Here is an 18,052-nt window from a genome sequence, read left to right as displayed (position 1 = left end):
AATTAACTCCGTTACCGTTACCATATGGCGCGTTGTCCGTTACTTTTTTAAATTAATTAGTTGCTGGAGCGGCTGAGAAGTGTGCACTGTCATTACACAGTACGTAGTCTCGCGTAGCCAGACCTTCAGACTGACGGCTTTAGCCAACGTTCCGTGGGCGTGACGTCTGAGGCTGAGACTACACAGTACGAGAGCACTGAAGAGACTGCTATCATTATACAGAGCGAGAGGACACCTGAGGACACATAACAAACTCACTGGCTGAGTTGTTTACATACACGTGAGGCAGCGCGAGCACGGAGATTACAAGCTGCACGGAGAGCGCTGAGCACTTGATGCGCATTTAAAACACAGACAGCGAAATGGTATGAATGCAGAACACTTAAGTACACATTGCCATATCATTATAAAATAAAAAATTTTTTGACTAGATGCTGCATCAGCAGAGAAAGAACAGAAGCTTGCCGTCGAGTCTGAGAGGAATAACATTAGTAACGGCTAACTTACCTCAAGCGATTAAAGCAATGTGACAAAAACACACGCAGACCTGACCCACATGTTTTATGTCGCAATTGTTACCATCTATTTGCATTAGTTTATGTCCAGCTGGTCACTTTTATGCATTCATTAGCCGGCGAAGTTGTATTTTTAAAACTAGTGACGTGATTGATTGCTTACATTGATGTGTTCATGCAGCCGACATCAAGTCTAATCAAGTGTTCTAACATTTAAGCAAATAAAGTGAAAGACTGTACATGTAATATAGGTCTACATTTATGTAATTTTAATGCTCTGGCCTTTGCAGATATTTAAATATGGCCATCTTCTTTAAGCTTGAATCATATAAATGGCAACACTTTACAATAAGATAACAATTTTAGCATTAAATATGGTTAATAAATGTTGTAGAAGTATCATTCATTGTTAGGTGTATTTGTATCTCCTTAGTTAATGTAGGCCTACTATGAACTAACGAGAATGATCAAGGTACAATTGTATTGCTCAAATATTAATTCATGCAGTAAAAACCACAGTGGTAAAAACGTATACTGTCAGCTGCATGAACATATCAATGTTGAGAAAGCAAACAAGTCACTAACTTTAAAAATGCTTGTTTTGTTATTTATTTCAGAAATCCTTGATATATTCAGTTTGTGCTGGTCTGACTTAAATAAAATAGTGTTTAAAAATTACTTTCTGTTTAAGTCAGTTTTGTGTTTGTATAGACCATAACGCATTAAAGGGCATTAATGGGAACATTTAAGAACTTTCTTTAAAAAAGTAACTAAAAAGTTACTTTTAACAGTAACGCATTACTTTTTGGTGTAAGTAATCAACAAAGTAATTGAGTTACTTTTTGAACGAAGTAACTAGTAACTGTAACTAGTTACTATTTCTTAGTAACTAGCACAACACTGTCCACAACCTCAGTTGAGAGAAGACAATGAGTTGGGCCCCCTCAGAGGCCAAACCCACAGGTTCCATATCTCTGGGCTGGGGTGAAGGGTCACCCCTTCCACTTGAGACTGAAGGTCCCTCCTGACTGAAATCTCCGAGGGAGAGCTGTCGATGAGAGACACCAGGTCCGAGAACCAGTCAGCTTGGCCAGTACGGTTCTACTAGTAGTAGACTTATTCCGTCCCGGTGGACCTCCTACAGAACTCCTGGGAGCAGAGTAATCGGGGAAAGACGTACAGGCGTAGCCTCGGCCATATCTATACCACAACGTCAAGCCCCAAGGGAGCTGGGTGTATGAGGGAGTGGACCGTGCGTTGTATCCTGAGACGCGAACCGATCCACTTGTGCCTGGCCATAAAACCCCCAAATGTGCTCCACCACCTCGATGTGGAGCCTCCATTCCCCGGGCATCAGCCCTTGCCTCAACAGGATGTCTGCTCCTACATTCTGATGCCCTCAGGTCTGTGAGGAAATGTCTCAACGCATTGAAGACGGCCATCATCTCCAGGCAATTTTTGTGCCAAGAGAGATGATGACTCTCTTGGCACAACAGCCTTCCATTACCGCTCCCCAGCCGGTGAGGGAAGCATCTGTCGCAATCGCAACTTGATGGTAAAGAGCTTCCAACACTGGACCCTGGGACAGGAACCAATGTTTCCTCCATATAACCAAGGCGCGGAGACACCGCCGCGTGATCTTGATCGTACGGAGTGGGTTTCCCCTCGGGGAGAACCCTCTGGTCCTGAGCCACCACTGCAAAGGTCTCATGTACAGCAGGCCAAAGGGTATTACATTGGACCCTATTACATTGGCTGTGAGGATAGCAGCTACACAAGCGGGCGATAGGACGGCTCGCATTGTGACTGAATCCCATACCTCACCAAGGAAAGTGGTTCTCTGTAATGGAGAAAAAGCCCACTCTTCTTGGCATTGAGTCTCAACCCCCAATTTCTTCATGTGAGCGAGGACGACATCTCGATACCGAACCGCTAACTGCTCCGATTCCGGAGAATCAGCCAGTGGTCGAAGTAGTTCAGAATGAGTATACCCTGCAGCCTGGGCGGGGCCAGAGCTTCATCTACGCCCTTCGTGAACGTGCGGGGTGATAGAGCTAGACCGAATGGAAGTACCCGATATTGGTATTCTTTGCCCCCGAAAGAAAACCTGAGGAACTTCCTGTGCTGAGGGAGGATGGAGACATGGAAGTATGCGTCTTTTAGATCCATCGTGACAAACCAGTCCTCGGATCTGATTTGAGTCACAATCTGTTTGAATGTCAGCATTTTGAACTTGAATTTCTTGACTGCACGATTCAACTGAGATCTAATAAAAGACGCAACCCCCCATCCTTTTTCGGAACAATAAAGTAACGGCTGTAAAAACTAGATTCTCTGTTGGGTAAATACACCTGCTCTATAGCTTCCTCAGCTAACAAAGACTTTACTTCTTGCTCCATTACCAGAGCCTGTCCATTCTGTTAGATAATCTACTAAGGGTACCAGTCTCTCGAGACTGGCCTCTGATGTAATTGAAACAGTCACTTCGGTGACCTGAAGCACACTGGCAGGAAACAACCGAACTGACTGTTTTTGAACCCCCCTCAAAGGGTGCGAGTTTGACACAGCGTCGTGGTGACACTGAGCCATGTGCTCGCTGGAGACCGCTGCGCCCCGAGGTACCAAGGGTGGCGGGGTTGGCAAAAAGGCCTCCTGAGGGCACCGAGGTGAGGCGGGCACCGTATACTGAGATGTACACCGCTCCACACCAGTCAGGGCTGCCCTCAGAGGTCTGACACCAGTGACGTCAGGACCTTGGCCGAAACCTTTTTCGCAGAAACAACGGTCCTCAGATCCATCTTCTGCTTCAAAGGCTTCTGTTGAGAATGCCATCCTGGTCCCCAATCTATCTGAGGGGGAGCACAGGAAACGACACTCTATCCTGTACAAGGAGTTTTTTAATCTCAAATGATAACATAACCAGAGCCTGCTCGGGGTCCACCACGTAGCGAACAGCCGAACTGACTGCTTTACAACCCTCCTCGGAGGATTGTTTGGGGATGCTGACACCTTGGTACCCTGAAACGGCGAACCGGCAAGGAAAAACCAAACTGGCAGCACTGCGACCCTCCTCAGAGTGTCGCCCCCCAGAGGGTGCCGAGGAGACACGGATTCTCAAACCCGTCTCTCCCCGGAGGGAGCCACCCTCAGAAGCCTGATAGCCTCTGCGTCAGGACTTCTTCTTAGTCGAAGCCTTCTTCAAGAGAACGACTGTCCTCAGATATGTCTTATCCCAAGACGACTACGGCTGAGAATACTAAAGGAACCACCCTCTCGAGACTGGTCTCTAGTATATCTTGAGAAGCCAATCCGGCGTCCTGAAACGAATGACTGGCAGGATATAACCAAACTGACCCCTCTTAAACCCCCCTTCTGCGAGTCAGACACTGAGACTAGAACTCGCTGGAGGGCACCAGAGGGAGATGGGCACCGTATAATGAGGTGTTTTCCACTTCCCCCTGGGAACTAGCCATTTATTTCCTCAGAATTAAATGACTCCTCAAAGATAGATGAGTACATATTTAATTTTCTCAAAAAATAAATGCAGCCAAATATCAACAAGACAAGTAGAAACGGTCTAGTTAAAAGGCTGAATATAGTGTATTAATATAGACAGTCTCAAACAATAAAGAGAACAAAATTAGTTTGCACACAATAATAGAGAATGAGAGAAAGGGAAATTCCCCTCTGCTCAGTTCCCTGCGCATATTATACATTGCGGACCATTATCTACACGTTGCCTCGGCAAGCGTGAGATAAAGCCACTTAATTATTGCAGATGCAGACCCATAATCTACACGCTGCCTCGGCAAACACAAGATCTGAGCCAATAGATTCTTATTGCAAACCCGTAATCTACGCGCTGCCTCGGCACACGCGAGATCCGAGATCGAGTCACAGAATCTTTATTGCAGACCCGTAATCTACACGCTGCCTCGGCACACGCGAGATCCGAGCCAAATAATCTTTATTGGCTTTCTTCCCTCAAGAAGAAAGCCAACAAGAGCAGAGCTAAAACTCTCGATAGTGCATTTGTTACACGTCGGGAATTTATGAATGAACACTGTCAGCCCCAATTTACTACAGCTGATGGTGCATGCTCCACTCCCAAACAAACACATGAATCGCGTGTGTCCCCACTCGTAATGAAGCGAGGGCAGGGACGAACACACGATCCAAAGCTGTTTGCTCGCCATACTCCTGTCTAATATATAAATATATATGCTTGAGGACAAACAACAATAAATAGACAGAGACAGATCGACATAGAGCGCTTGCTGAAGGCACAGAATCTAGCGCGGTTCTAAACCAGATGTGCTTTTATCCTTTCCTGGTCGTGAAGTCCCCCGCCCGTGATGCTCACTCTCGCCGTTGGACTAGCTGACATAAGTGCTTCAGACGCAATCACGCAGGAGCGTTCCCAAAGCGTCATCGACGCATCGCGAGTTCCCTCAAAAGGGAACCCATTATAATCACAGACGCTGTCTACACTGGATACAGTATACAGACATGTGTTCAGTTTACTCCACGCTTGACTCTGTCGACAACAGGACAAATGGAAGAGTGAAAGAATATAAATTTTGACTCGTTCATTTTAAACAGCTAAATTGCTGATTTCTGTACAGACTTCAGAAGGATTCCTGTGTCAGAAACAAGTGGATGGTTTAATTTAATGGCATCCCGGATCTCGTCGGAGGATTATATGTTTATTCGGAGCATTTTGTTTTGTAATCGAGGCACAGTGTAATGGAGAGTTCGCAGAGAAACTTGTTGCCAGCTGTATTGAATCTGACAGCAGCTGCAAAACGCAAGTAAATGATTTCATAATGCTTTGTCTGTAAACGACGGTTTTATATGGATAATGTTTTCAAAACACTTACTCATGTGCAATAGCGAGTGGGCATTGATACGGTTTCTTAGGCAATGACGTTAGCCAATTATAACAGTGGCCGTTTGCTGACAAGCCTTAAAAACTGATCATTTCAGACAGAGGGTCAGAGTGAGGGTTAAAAGTAGTTTTTCCACACATGTATTTTGTGGAATTTTTTTTTATTAACATTTATAAGTGAACCTCAAGGAACATATTAAATAATAAAACTAATCAATTTCATGACCCCTTTAAACATGCCTCCAAATTAGTGTGATAACATCTGTTGAGGGTCTTATTGGATTAATTTGTATGCTAATACACTATTTTACCATAAGATAAAGGGGTGCAAAAGTAGCAGTGAAATGGCTCTTTTTCAGCCACATTGAAGTTACTTGCTGAAGGAAATGGAGTTGCACATCTGAGAAATGGGGTTTGACATTCATTCTGTGTGGTTCAGGGCATTTGCTGGTGCTACGGTCCATGACTTCTTTAACTGGCTTTCTGTCCTGGTGCTGTTGCCTCTGGAGTGGGCCTCAGGATTCCTCTACAAGCTCACCGAACTTGTGATCGACTCCTTTAACATTCAGAGCGGTGCAGACGCTCCGGAACTGTTAAAGGTCATCACTGAACCCCTCACCAAGAACATCATTGAGGTGAGGTCAACATCAGTGCTTATGAAGTAGACCTGTTGGTTTATCTAGTAGCTGTTACTTAATCTGTGTCGGGAAGCTGATCATATAAGCTCCTTTGCTGTCACTCCTTTGCATAAACTCATTCGTCACATCTAGTTTTGTCATTGTTATTGTCCCATAAATTAACGCCCAACAAATTGTTAGCAGCTGCAACAATTTTGTCAGTTACTTGGTTCATATGGTGACTTCAAGTCATATCAGAAAGATTGTATTTATGATTATGGCACATGAAGGCCACCACAATGTAATTGTTACAAGTGGGAAAACTAAAAATTGAGCCTAGAGTTTCAAAGTTGGGGATGCGTCAGTGAGAAAATAACACGAGCGCAATGGAAACAGCTTCTTTATTGACGGTAAATTTGTTAAAGTGTTTAAAAAGACTGGTTTTTGTTTTTTATATGCTAAGTTGCATGTCCAAAATATGATAGAATATATAACAATTCAGTTTACAGCTCCTTCATAAATTTAATAATAACTTGAAGCAAAAACACACCTGATGAACTGACTGTATATCAGGGCCTTTACTCCACCAAAGTGACATGAACGCACCTGACATCATAATTATGACTTCCCAACTTGTAAATACAGACTTCCCAAGAGGACACACCAATATTTCTGTTGCAATACATTGGGTGGTTCAAAATCTGACGCCCAAAAGTGTATTTAGACAATTGAATAGCTAATGATCTCTATGAACTTGCTTTGCTCTCTACCGTTTGCTACCTCAAGTATCTTTATTGAGAACCTTGTTCTTCCAGCTGGATACCTCTGTGATCCGTGACATCGCCACTGGAGACCCTGCGGCCCGGAACAAAAGTTTGATCAAGATCTGGTGTAAAACGGAAAAAGTCACGGTGAGAGAACTGAAAATGGGTTGAGTCCAGCACTATTTATCGTCAGTCACCAGATTAGGCTGTTAAAACATGAGGAAATAGGATTTATCATGCTGATGGGAATTCAAAAGAGAAACATTGGGTCTATTTTTGTATATACAAATACAGATATGCAAGACTTTTATCTAAATTCATGATACATTTTGTTAGGAGATAACAGATATCTTAGCTGTTGCTCTGTTTCGAAACTTAGCACACTCCCTTGCTGCCTTTTTGAACTTCATTAAAAAAGTTATCCTAATGGACAGAACACATAGACTAACTCTGCATCCAAAATCAAATACTTCCCTACTATAAAAGTAGGCAAAAAAACAGTTAGCCCAAAGACGTATGTCAGTAGGCGAAAAGTCCCTGGATGACCTACTACTTCCAGTGAGATTCTGAAGTGTGTATCTGATGGACACTTTACTATCCCATGAGGCCACGGGAGAGGATTTATGAAGTGAAGCGACGCACCAGACGCCATAGATCATAGATCAATTTCATTCATACTATCCATATTCATACTATATAGAGCATACTTTGTTAACGGTCGCAAATTAATTTTTTTAAATGTAGTACCTACTCAGACAGTATGCAGTGTAATAGTGTTAGCATGTTGCTAAGCTAACAATGTGATACTCTAATAGAGTGGTGCAAGTATGATGTTTGAAATAAATGTTGTGATGTTATTTCCATCAAGAGGTGCATCAGTTTTTAGTCTTTGCGTTTCGTCATCATTTCATAGAGTGGTGCGTGGTATGATGACACACTTTGTTGACCAAAACGTGGACGCGAGTTAGCATTTTAGCACTTCCGGTTCCATCGTCCCGAAGTCAATGGGTTTTTTGAATGGGGTTTTGGTTGAATCAATGAAATAAGGTCTGTGGTGAACACAAGCTCAAGACACTTTCACGTTTTATTCTACGACGTAAAATACATCAGTATTACCCCACTCGTGATGTGTTTTAATCTGTGTCTTGAAAAAGGCGGTGGTAACCAGTGGCTAATGGGACTACAGAGGCTGTCGAGGAGATTAAACGTCCTCACGCTGAACATGTAAACTCAGTCGCTTTTACAGCATCGTCATGCTTATAACTGGGCTCTTATAAACTATTCTAACTCAAACGCTCTGGGAAAGTGTTTTTAGATAAGAGCTGAAAGAGTTGTGGGAAGATTAGTGATGGCGACGTTGAAGTCGTGGGACCGTGGTGTGGTTTGTTTATAGCCTTTAGCTTTTTACTTCTGACGACTGCATTTGAAGCTCCATATCTTCAAAATTCATAAGTTGTGTTCATCTGAGATAATTGTCTCCTAATGGAAAACGTGTGTCAAACGTTTGTTTATGACAGAGCTTGTTTTTTGTGATAATCCAAAAGCTTATGGAAAAATCCTATTGGGTTTTTGTCGAGGGAACCGGTGTGATGCGAACTGCCAATTGACCTACAAAGTGGCATCATACTCTATGCATAAATATACACACCACACAAATATTGTGTAAAATAGACCATTTTTAGTTTTTGAACTATTTTCATTGACACGTTTTAGTATTAAGTATAGGAATTAGGGGTGGAACGGTACATGTATTCGTATTGAACCGAAACGGTACGGGCGTCACGGTTCGGTGCACGAATTTGCACGCAGAATACACGGTACACACACAAAAAAAAAAAAAAACTCTTAAATAGCGATAAATTTCGCTCTATTCGCTTTTGGTGTGACTGTTAACGCAGCAATGAACAGGATGCGATCAAGATTGCAATGCAGGAGTGTGTGTGTCTGTGTGCGCGCGCGAGAGAGAGAGAGAGAGAGAGAGAGAGAGAGAGAGAGAGAGAGAGAGAGAGAGAGAGAGAGAGAGAGAGAGAGAGAGAGAGAGAGAGAGAGAGAGAGAGAGAGGCGCGATGAACAGTGTGTGTGCGAGAGAGAGAGAGGCGCGATCGAACAGTGTGTGTGTGTGCGCGCGCGTGCGAGAGAGAGAGAGGCGCGGGCGCGAATCGCGCGATGAACAGTGTGTGTGTGTGTGTGTGTGTGTGCGCGCGCGTGCGAGAGAGAGAGAGAGGCGCGGGCGCGAATCGCGCGATGAACAGTGTGTGTGTGTGTGTGTGTGTGTGTGTGTGTGTGTGTGTGTGTGTGTGTGTGTGTGTGTGAGAGAGAGAGAGGCACGGGCGATCGAACAGTGGAAACGTAAAAACATACTCCGTCATTTTTTTCATACAGGACATCATTAAAACTGCAAATTGTTTACTTATATTTGTGTACACTGGCAATAAAACACAACATTGTGCTTTTGTCACACTCTAAACTCTTGTCAAACTGTAACCTACAACTGTTAACAAAAGTTTTTATGGTAGTATTTTATACGGAAATCAATTATTTATAATTCAGATGAGAATAAAGTTAGTTAATTAAAATGAAGGAAAACAAATATCTTGATCTGAAATAGCAAATTAATTTTAAATTCATTCAGGTACAATTACCAAACATATCTCAAGGTCTTTTCGTCTTTTTAATAATTTAATTAATAAACTAATTATATAAAACTACTGCCAGTGCACTACAAATAAACTGGTTCTATGCCTTTATTAATAAAACTTATTTAAAAAAATACAAGGTTTAAGACATTTATAAAAATGCCTTCTGCATTTTTGCTTTGCTTTTCACTCCATTGTACCGAAATCGTACCGAACCGTGATGTCTGAACCGAGGTATGAACCGAACCGTGACTTCTGTGTACCGTTCCACCCCTAATAGGAATGCCAACTTCTTGGCATATATTATGGTAGTATGTATATTATGCATATATTTCCACACCGTAATACGTTCTGTATGTATTTGTTAGATAGCCAGCCAGCTACAACAAAAGCTTTAAATGATCTGTCTCGTATGTGACGTTTCAGTCTGAGGATTTACTCTTCGTCCATTTCAGAACCTTGTGAATATAACAGTCCCTGGAATTGCAAACTGCACCCCTAATGCTCTCTGCTGGATGGACGACAACAAGGTCTGGACTCAAGAGAACCAAACAGAAACGATCAACTTAAAAAAATGTGAGTGTCTCTGCTCTGTTTGATGTGGATCTTTTAGCAACCATCACAGGACCCTCCTGGATCAACAGCTAAAGCCTAAAATCAGTCCATTTCCCGTTCTCTTCCTTGCATAGTTCACTTATTTTAGCTTGAAGCCATTGACTCACTCTAACAGCCATGAATACAATGGCTTCTCTTAAATGCTGAGGGAGATCTTAGCTTCACCTTTCCCCCTATCCCATCCATCTACTCTACCTTTTCAATGGGGCTATTCTTCATGACAGCCGAGGCCAGCGTACCTGAACAAAGGACTTTTCCTCTGGGTATAAATTTGGGTGATTTTAAATCAATGCTAGCAGTTAGATACCATGTTGAAATTCCAGCCTTGACTTGGTTGAGTGGACTCGAGTATTTAATCATTGAGTCCTTCAACTGTGAAAGAGTATGCTTGGCTCTTTAAGGAGCACCTCAGTCCAGCACTTCCCGGACTGAGAATCTTTTAAACATTTTCAGTAAACTATATCAGGGGTTTTCAAACTGATTTCAATGACCCCCAAATTTGTTAATGCCCTTGCAAGGAACCACCTTCTTAAAACACCAAGGCAGCTATATATGGTATATTTCTTTGGTTGTTTTTAATACATTTTTACACTATTTTTCTCTGAACCTTTGTAACAGACACCCTTGCAGCCCCTTGCCTGATTTTAAAAATGATTGAACTATAAAATAAAGAAACCAACTACTAGTAGTAACATAATAATCTCATTAGCATAATCTGTACTTAATATCTTAAAATAGCCCTTTGTATCTTTTAAGATTTTGCAGTAACATTAGGGGCCAAGCACCAATATTTATGGCAGCCCATAGAACCTCTTGCGGGAAAATTATATATTTAGCACACCGATAGAGGACAATCTGAACATTAACCACAGCAAATTTGGAGTGTCTAACTAAATCCCTCTAGCTCCACCAACTGTTCGAAGTTGCAGTAACTTTTATACTTTCAACTTTTGAACTGTAAGGGCAAGAAACTTCCCCTCTGGTTCCTTGGCTCAAGACGATTCAATTGCATTCACCAGGACCATTTTTCAGCCATTTTGAATTTTTCCAAAAACCTGCTTTTTTGAACTTGTCCTTGACAGTTCTTCCGATTTGCAAAACAAAAAGTTATGAAAAAAGCCTTTTGATAAACCTAACCACTCTCAAGTAACGTGCAAACGATTTTAACGAAGAGAACGGCAAATTGGATGCTATATCGAATAGCTGTCTACAACTTCTAGACTATATCTTTGCAATGATTTAGCGTATTGAGACAAGTCTTGGTACGTCATCACAACTTAGGCTACATTCAGGGTTTGGGCACTTCGCCAGCTACTAGTCAAGAGATATGAAAATGGCTATTTTTGCTTCTAACGTCTGAACTGTTTGCTCAAATCATAAAACTGGTCTCTTTTAATTCAGTGCAGCATGCCGAATCGAATGATACCCAATTATCCCATATCTGCCAGTTTGAAAATTGTCATAAAATGCTGCATTTTAAGAACGCATTAGCGCATCGTTACAAAACTTGGTCTGTGTCATCATCAGGACTGTGTCATGAAGGTACTCAACATTTCTGGTCAATTGGTAATGAAATTAAAAATATATATAATACGTTTTTATTAATTTTGTCTAGTTTAATGAAACTGATCTTGATAGATTCCTTGTTACTGTAATACTGCGAACAATGACACCAATTATGCCATATTCGCTCGAACTTGCTGCATTTTTTTTTTTTTTACCATTAAACCATTAGTCTGATTTTCACCAAAATCGGCACAGATCATCTTCAGACCATTCTGACAAAAAGTTATTAAAAGCTTTTCAATTGACCAAACCGTTCTTGAATAACACTTCAACAAATGTGATGGCCTGGTGCCAAGCTGATTCTGAGGCTGTAACTCTGCACCGCTTTGGCATATTGTGTCATCACACTGATCACACAACATCAATTTGGTAACCGTGCCACCTATTGGTAATTCAAGTAATTGAATCGTATTACAAGTGATTGTATTTGTAAATAAAATAATCTAAAAAGGTATTTTAGTTACTCAATGTTGCATGACAAACCAACTAACCCAACCTAGGGTGGTTTGCTGGTTTTCTAGCCGATATGCCCCCAAATCCTCTAAAACTGATGCAGACCAACATGATTTCCGTCCTCATCTCTCTCGTCAGGTACTCACATGTTCGTGTTCGCGGATCTACCTGACCTGGCCGTGGGGTTGATTTTGTTGGCTCTGTCATTGCTGGCTCTCTGTACCTGCCTCATTCTGATCGTCAAGCTGCTGAACTCCATGTTGAAGGGTCAGGTGGCGGTCGTCATCAAAAAGGTGCTCAACACAGGTGAGTCAACATCAGAGATTAATCTTCTGCTGATAAGCTCTGCGCTAATTGCTAATATTAACCCGTGATACGCACTCTTGTGACTTTTCCACTGGAGGTTTTCAGAGTTGAAGACAAAGACACATGTGGCAAATTTTGACCCTGCAATAAAAACATACATTTGGTAATTCTTCCTTCTCAGCACATTCCTGTAGGTGTAAGTGTGTGAGCATGTATCCTGTCATATGATAGTCAGCACAGGTGATTCAGTCCTGCTGCCTGATGAGCTGAACAGGAACATTATATGAGTGGTGTGTGTATGTGCTGTTGCTATCAGAGGACACTCGGGTACACCCACCTACTGTACTTACAGTTTAACCAATGCAACCGTCACAGCCCAACCACTAACAATTGATGAACCCGACTAATTAATCTAGCTACTAATCTGCTACATGAGATAAAGAGTAAGAATAGTATTCTGAATTCTGCCATTGTCATTATATGATCCTCCCTCATCACTCCTTCCCATTTGGCCCCTAAGAGGTAGCCATTAATAATGCCAATGAACAAAGTCACTTTTATGAAGGTTTGCTGTGTAAAGGCCCTTTCACACCAAGGACTTTAGCTATGAATGTTAAGTAATTGTTCTAATTCTATGAAGTTTTAGTAGTTGTTCTAAGTCTATGAGAATAGTGAAGTCCACACCACCACCATAAGTCATTACACAGAGGAACGACATCACTGGAATCACTTTTCTTTTTAGCTCATGATTGATAAAACCATCGACAGCCAATCAGAATCCACTTCTTCAGAATCCAGACTTTAAATAAAAATGGCTAAGAAAACATGTACACCAATTAAAACTCTATTATACATAAAATCATTGTAATAAATAGAGCGGTAAAACATGCCTTTTATGTGACAATGTCACAAAATTACAAAGGAAGTAAATTTTATAATTAAACCGACATTCATTTTATATAATATTTTTATGGTTAAGTGCCAAGTAGTTTTGTCAGTCCATGGAAACACTTTGTGGTCCAAAGGTGGTAGGATTTGTAACAAGTTCACTAACTTTAACCTTTTAGTTTCAAGTTTAGTAGTTGATACTTTTTCATTTTTTTTTCATACTAAACATATTGTTCATGACCTTTCTAATACGGCTTTAACTGTTGCCAGATTTCCCCTTTCCCTTCGCCTGGCTCACGGGATATCTTGCCATCCTTGTTGGAGCGGGAATGACCTTCATTGTTCAGAGCAGCTCGGTCTTCACCTCAGCCATCACTCCACTAGTCGGTCAGTAGAGAAACCCTTTAACTGCCATACAAGTACATCTGCAGGTCTTCATGCCGGTGTTAGTCATATTGATCGGGCTGGTGGTCAAAATGGTGCAGGTTGAGTTACAATTGCATTTGACCCAAGAAAATACTTACTTAGAGGTTTTACCTAGCATTTCAGAGACTGCTTGTGTCCTTGGTAAAGGCAATTTAATGACTGAATGATTGATAGAAATTAACTTTAATTCAGCAAAAGCACATCAAATTGATCAAAAGTGACAGTAAAGACATCATGTCACAAAAGATTTAGATTTCAAATAAATGCTGTTCTTTTTATCTTTCTATTCATCAAGAAATATATCATAGTTTTCACAGAAATATTAAGCATCACAGTTTTCAACATTTATAAAATGTTTCTTGAGCATCAAATGATCATATTAGAGTGTTTCCTGAAGGATCATGTGACACTGAAGACTGGAGTAATGATGCTGAAAATTCGTCTTTGATCACAGGAATGAATTGCATTTTAAAATATTCACATAGAAAACACTTTTTTTATATTGTAATAATTTCTCAATATTGATGTTTTTACTGTATTTTTGATGAAGTGCAGCCTTGGTAATCATTAAGTTGGTTACATTTAAGATGACTTGGTCTGTAACGTTTTTGATTGTTGATGATTTCTATTTATAAAAACTGTAGAAGGTCATAATAAATTATTTGTGAATAACCTAATGAACCAATCATTCTTCCCATCACTGCTGTATATTGTGACACTTAACATGCCAAGTGGGTAAATGTTATTTACTTAAACCTTGGCGCCTTTTTCTTCCTGTTCAGGTATTGGTGTCATAAGCATCGAGAGGGCTTATCCACTCACGCTGGGCTCCAACATTGGCACAACAACCACTGCTATTCTAGCTGCTTTAGCCAGTCCTGGAGAGACACTGGCTAACTCACTGCAGGTTTGTTACTGCCCTGCTGGGAGAATAAGAGGGGTGTAACGGTACACAAAAATCACAGTTCAGTACGTACCTCGGTATTGAATTCAAGGTTTGGTATCTTTTCGGTAGAGCAGTGGGAAAAAAACTAAGCATAATAAACAGTTAATAAACAGTTTACTGAGCAAACTATGCCTATCTTTAAATAACATACTGTCAATAATGCTTCAATCGACAACAACAAATCGTTTATGGTGCTTTGTAATTTGGGGAAGAGATTTGAAGTTCTTACTGTGCGTTCACACCGGACGCGAATAGTGCGTCAAATTCGCGTCTACCGCGTCTAGTTTGACGCTTGACCACTTTGTGTTAATTCGCGCGTCAAGAGTGAAACTGACGCGCGTAAAAACAAAAGTTTGAAGCGAAATTTACGTGCGTTGGATTCGAAACCCGTTGGCGGCCATTTTTTTTATTTTGATCGAGCATTCATCGGGAGAGTCACCGCTCTGTATTTGCTCTGGAGAGCAGAACAGCGGCGTAGGGATCATCGTCGCCGTATTTGTGTCCACCAGACCCTTCGGAGCTGCGCCTGGATGACGGCCGCTTTCAGCGGTACTTCCGCCCGTCCCGCTCCCAGTTTGATGACCTGTTGTCCCGCATCGGAGCGAGGATCACCCTATAGTGCATCACCCTTATGCACTATAGTATGTTGGTTGTCTTTACATTATAATAATATTTCATATAATCTAGATATGGAATAAATAGCATTCAATACAAAATGAATGTCTCATATATTGAAATCAAGTTTTATGTGATAAAATATTTGCTTTGTTGTGCATTAGAACCACACAGGCATTTAGTCATATTACAAAACAATTATTGAAGCATCGGGATACTTCACAACGGGACAGCAGAAAGCAGCTAGGCTCCTGATTGGTTAGCGCGGCACGAATTGACGCCAAAGTTCAGATTTTTCAACTCGGGCGGCAGACGCGAATTCGCATCAAACGCGTGAATGCACAAAAAGCACTTAATAAAATCATTTGCGTGTAACGCGCCAGACGCTAAATTCGCGCCATTCGCGCGAACTTGACGCGCGAATGAGGCGTATTCGCGTCTACCGCGCCGCGCTCTACGCCTCACGGTACTGATCCACTTTTGCGACACGACTGAAGCGTGGTGTCGCACGCCTTTCCACATTTGTAAGTTGATGGGCGTTCCTCAAGTTTACCGCTATGGGCGTGGTTTTGACCCAGCGGCCAGTCTAGAACAAAGGCCCCTCGAGAGACTACTTCTATTGGATAGACGCGTCGCGTTTGACGGATTCATTTGCATAAAGATGGGTATCGGCCAGCTTTTTGACGCGCAGCATTTTTCCAAATGAAGCGCCGCCTTCCCGGGATGCTTTGCGGGCGCGTTAAAGTCGCGTGACATCACCCATAGGAATAAAGTGGAGTGCGGCGCGACTGAAGTGTCGCACGGACAAGTGGATCAGTACCGTCATTCGCGCCGCAGGAATTTTTTACGCGCATAACGCGTCTTTGCATTAACATTGAAATCACTCGCGCCTGACGCGCTATTCGCGTCCGGTGTGAACGCACCATAACAATTTTGGATGCAAATTTTGTTAGCAGAATAATTTAGAGTAAAGGTCCTTGCACACTGAGTCCGAAATCTTCGTATGTGTTTTTTCTGAATTGTCAAATTGCTTGCTACGATGCGAAAAACGCAGAAAAGCAAATCCGATCTGAATTTTATGACGGACGAAAGTTTCGGAGGCAGTGTGTAAACGTGATTGACACAACGTGAGGTCGTATTTATTTTTTTAACGTGCGGAAATTGCGGACGAGAATTTCTGACTCTGTGTTCAAGGACCTTAAGGTTACAAATTATTGTGTTCTAATCCACTCCGTCTATTTTTACATGCATGTCCGTGCCAGTTTTTCACCGCATTTCGTGACCTTACGAGGTTCTGTTGTCACCATAAGCCAAATCCCAACACTAACCCGAATCCTACCGTCACTACAGCACATACTATACTGTACGTAGACGGTCACACAATTTGATGGATCACTAAATTCTGCGAAGTCAAACGTAGACTCGCTTGCTGTCAGGCTAATCCTTTATCCGAAACGGAAATACTTGTTACAGTATAATGTAGTATATAATGTTCGTTACAAATACATGCACCGTTTCACCCCTATTATAAAGTTCTAGTTCAAGTTGCTGTTTTGATTTGTATTACTCTGAACACTGATTATCATTTGTATTTTCTTCCAGATTTCTCTCTGTCACTTCTTTTTCAACATCTGTGGAATCCTACTGTGGTATCCCATCCCCTTCACGCGCATCCCTATCCGAATGGCCAAAGCTCTGGGCGACCACACGGCCAAGTACCGCTGGTTCGCGGCGGTGTATCTCGTCCTGTGCTTCCTGCTCTTCCCTCTGTCAGTCCTGGGCCTCTCCATTGCGGGGTGGCAGGTCTTGGTGGGGGTCGGAGTGCCTGTTGTGGTCTTTGCGATCGCTGTGGTCATAGTGAACATCATGCAGAATCGCTGGCCGCGTTTCCTGCCCTCATTCCTCCGCAGCTGGGACTTCTTGCCCAAACCGTTGCACTCCCTCAAACCCTGGGACAGAGTGGTTACCGCCGTCATGACTTTCTGCAGGACTCGCTGCTGCTGCTGCTGCAAGTGTTGCGCAGAAAAAGAGAAGGATGAAGAGACGGATGCCATTAAAACCAAGGATAGAAGTTTGGAGATGTATGACAATCCAACGCTCACTATAGAGGATGAGGCCAAAATAATTGCAACGCATTTATAACACTTGACGGACCCTATTTATGTAAAGCATTGTTTATAATGTAACCTGTTCTGATAATCACAGGGGTGAAGCAACATGAGTAATGCAAGATTTCAGAACTACAGTAGTCAACATTTGAAGTGGATCAAAACCTTTCATCACTGTAGCAATACAACACAAAAGCTGCTATTTTTAGCTATAATGATGCGTTCACCTCGTGTTAAAATGTAGATGACTCTACTTAATTATACTTGAAGCTTTTCATGTCTACGGACTCTAATTATTCTGAAATGGTTTGTTTTGATGGCAGTGCTCAGAATACCAAATTAGATTAATGTGAGACTTTGTTGTTGATGACAGCAAAATATTTCATCACAATACTATTTTAACACTATATGCTTTTGCAAAATGTTTAAAGAACATGTGAAACTAATGTTTCGCCACAATTTCCTGTTTTAACAGGAAGTACTATATCAGCACAGGAAAGAAAATTGCACTTGCCAAGCAATTAGCGAAGTCTTTCAGACCAATGCATCAGGCACACCGACTATAAAATGGCACCATGGTGCAGAAGTTGCTACCTAGCTGTTGATGCTACTGTTGTGGTGGTTCTTTGTACCTGACGTTCCAGAGCTTTCATGAAATTCCGAGTTTGTATAAATCTTTAGTATTTAAAAAAATACTAATATGGAGGTA

At 41.8% G+C, this 18,052-nt stretch overlaps 1 protein-coding gene across 1 annotated transcript in view; it reads left to right on the top strand.

Annotated features, from left to right (window-relative positions):
* Positions 1 to 17,528, top strand: part of slc34a2b (solute carrier family 34 member 2b) — a 28,783-nt gene extending 11,255 nt beyond the window's left edge. Inside the window, exons 6-12 of the mRNA XM_056240423.1 lie at positions 5,843 to 6,038; positions 6,836 to 6,931; positions 9,876 to 9,996; positions 12,193 to 12,360; positions 13,519 to 13,635; positions 14,457 to 14,581; positions 16,838 to 17,528. Of these exons, the coding sequence (XP_056096398.1) occupies positions 5,843 to 6,038; positions 6,836 to 6,931; positions 9,876 to 9,996; positions 12,193 to 12,360; positions 13,519 to 13,635; positions 14,457 to 14,581; positions 16,838 to 17,377 (1,363 nt within the window). The 3' untranslated portion in view covers positions 17,378 to 17,528. The remainder of the gene's footprint in view (positions 1 to 5,842; positions 6,039 to 6,835; positions 6,932 to 9,875; positions 9,997 to 12,192; positions 12,361 to 13,518; positions 13,636 to 14,456; positions 14,582 to 16,837) is intronic.
* Positions 17,529 to 18,052: the final 524 nt, after the last annotated feature.

This window comes from Rhinichthys klamathensis, unplaced genomic scaffold (genome assembly GCF_029890125.1).
Source record: "Rhinichthys klamathensis goyatoka isolate OS25496 unplaced genomic scaffold, OSU_Roscu_1.1 h1tg000597l_1, whole genome shotgun sequence".
NCBI classification, from domain to species: Eukaryota; Metazoa; Chordata; class Actinopteri; order Cypriniformes; family Leuciscidae; genus Rhinichthys; species Rhinichthys klamathensis.
The sequence above is the reverse complement of the archived record's forward strand: the minus strand, read 5'-3'. Positions and strand labels throughout refer to the sequence as shown.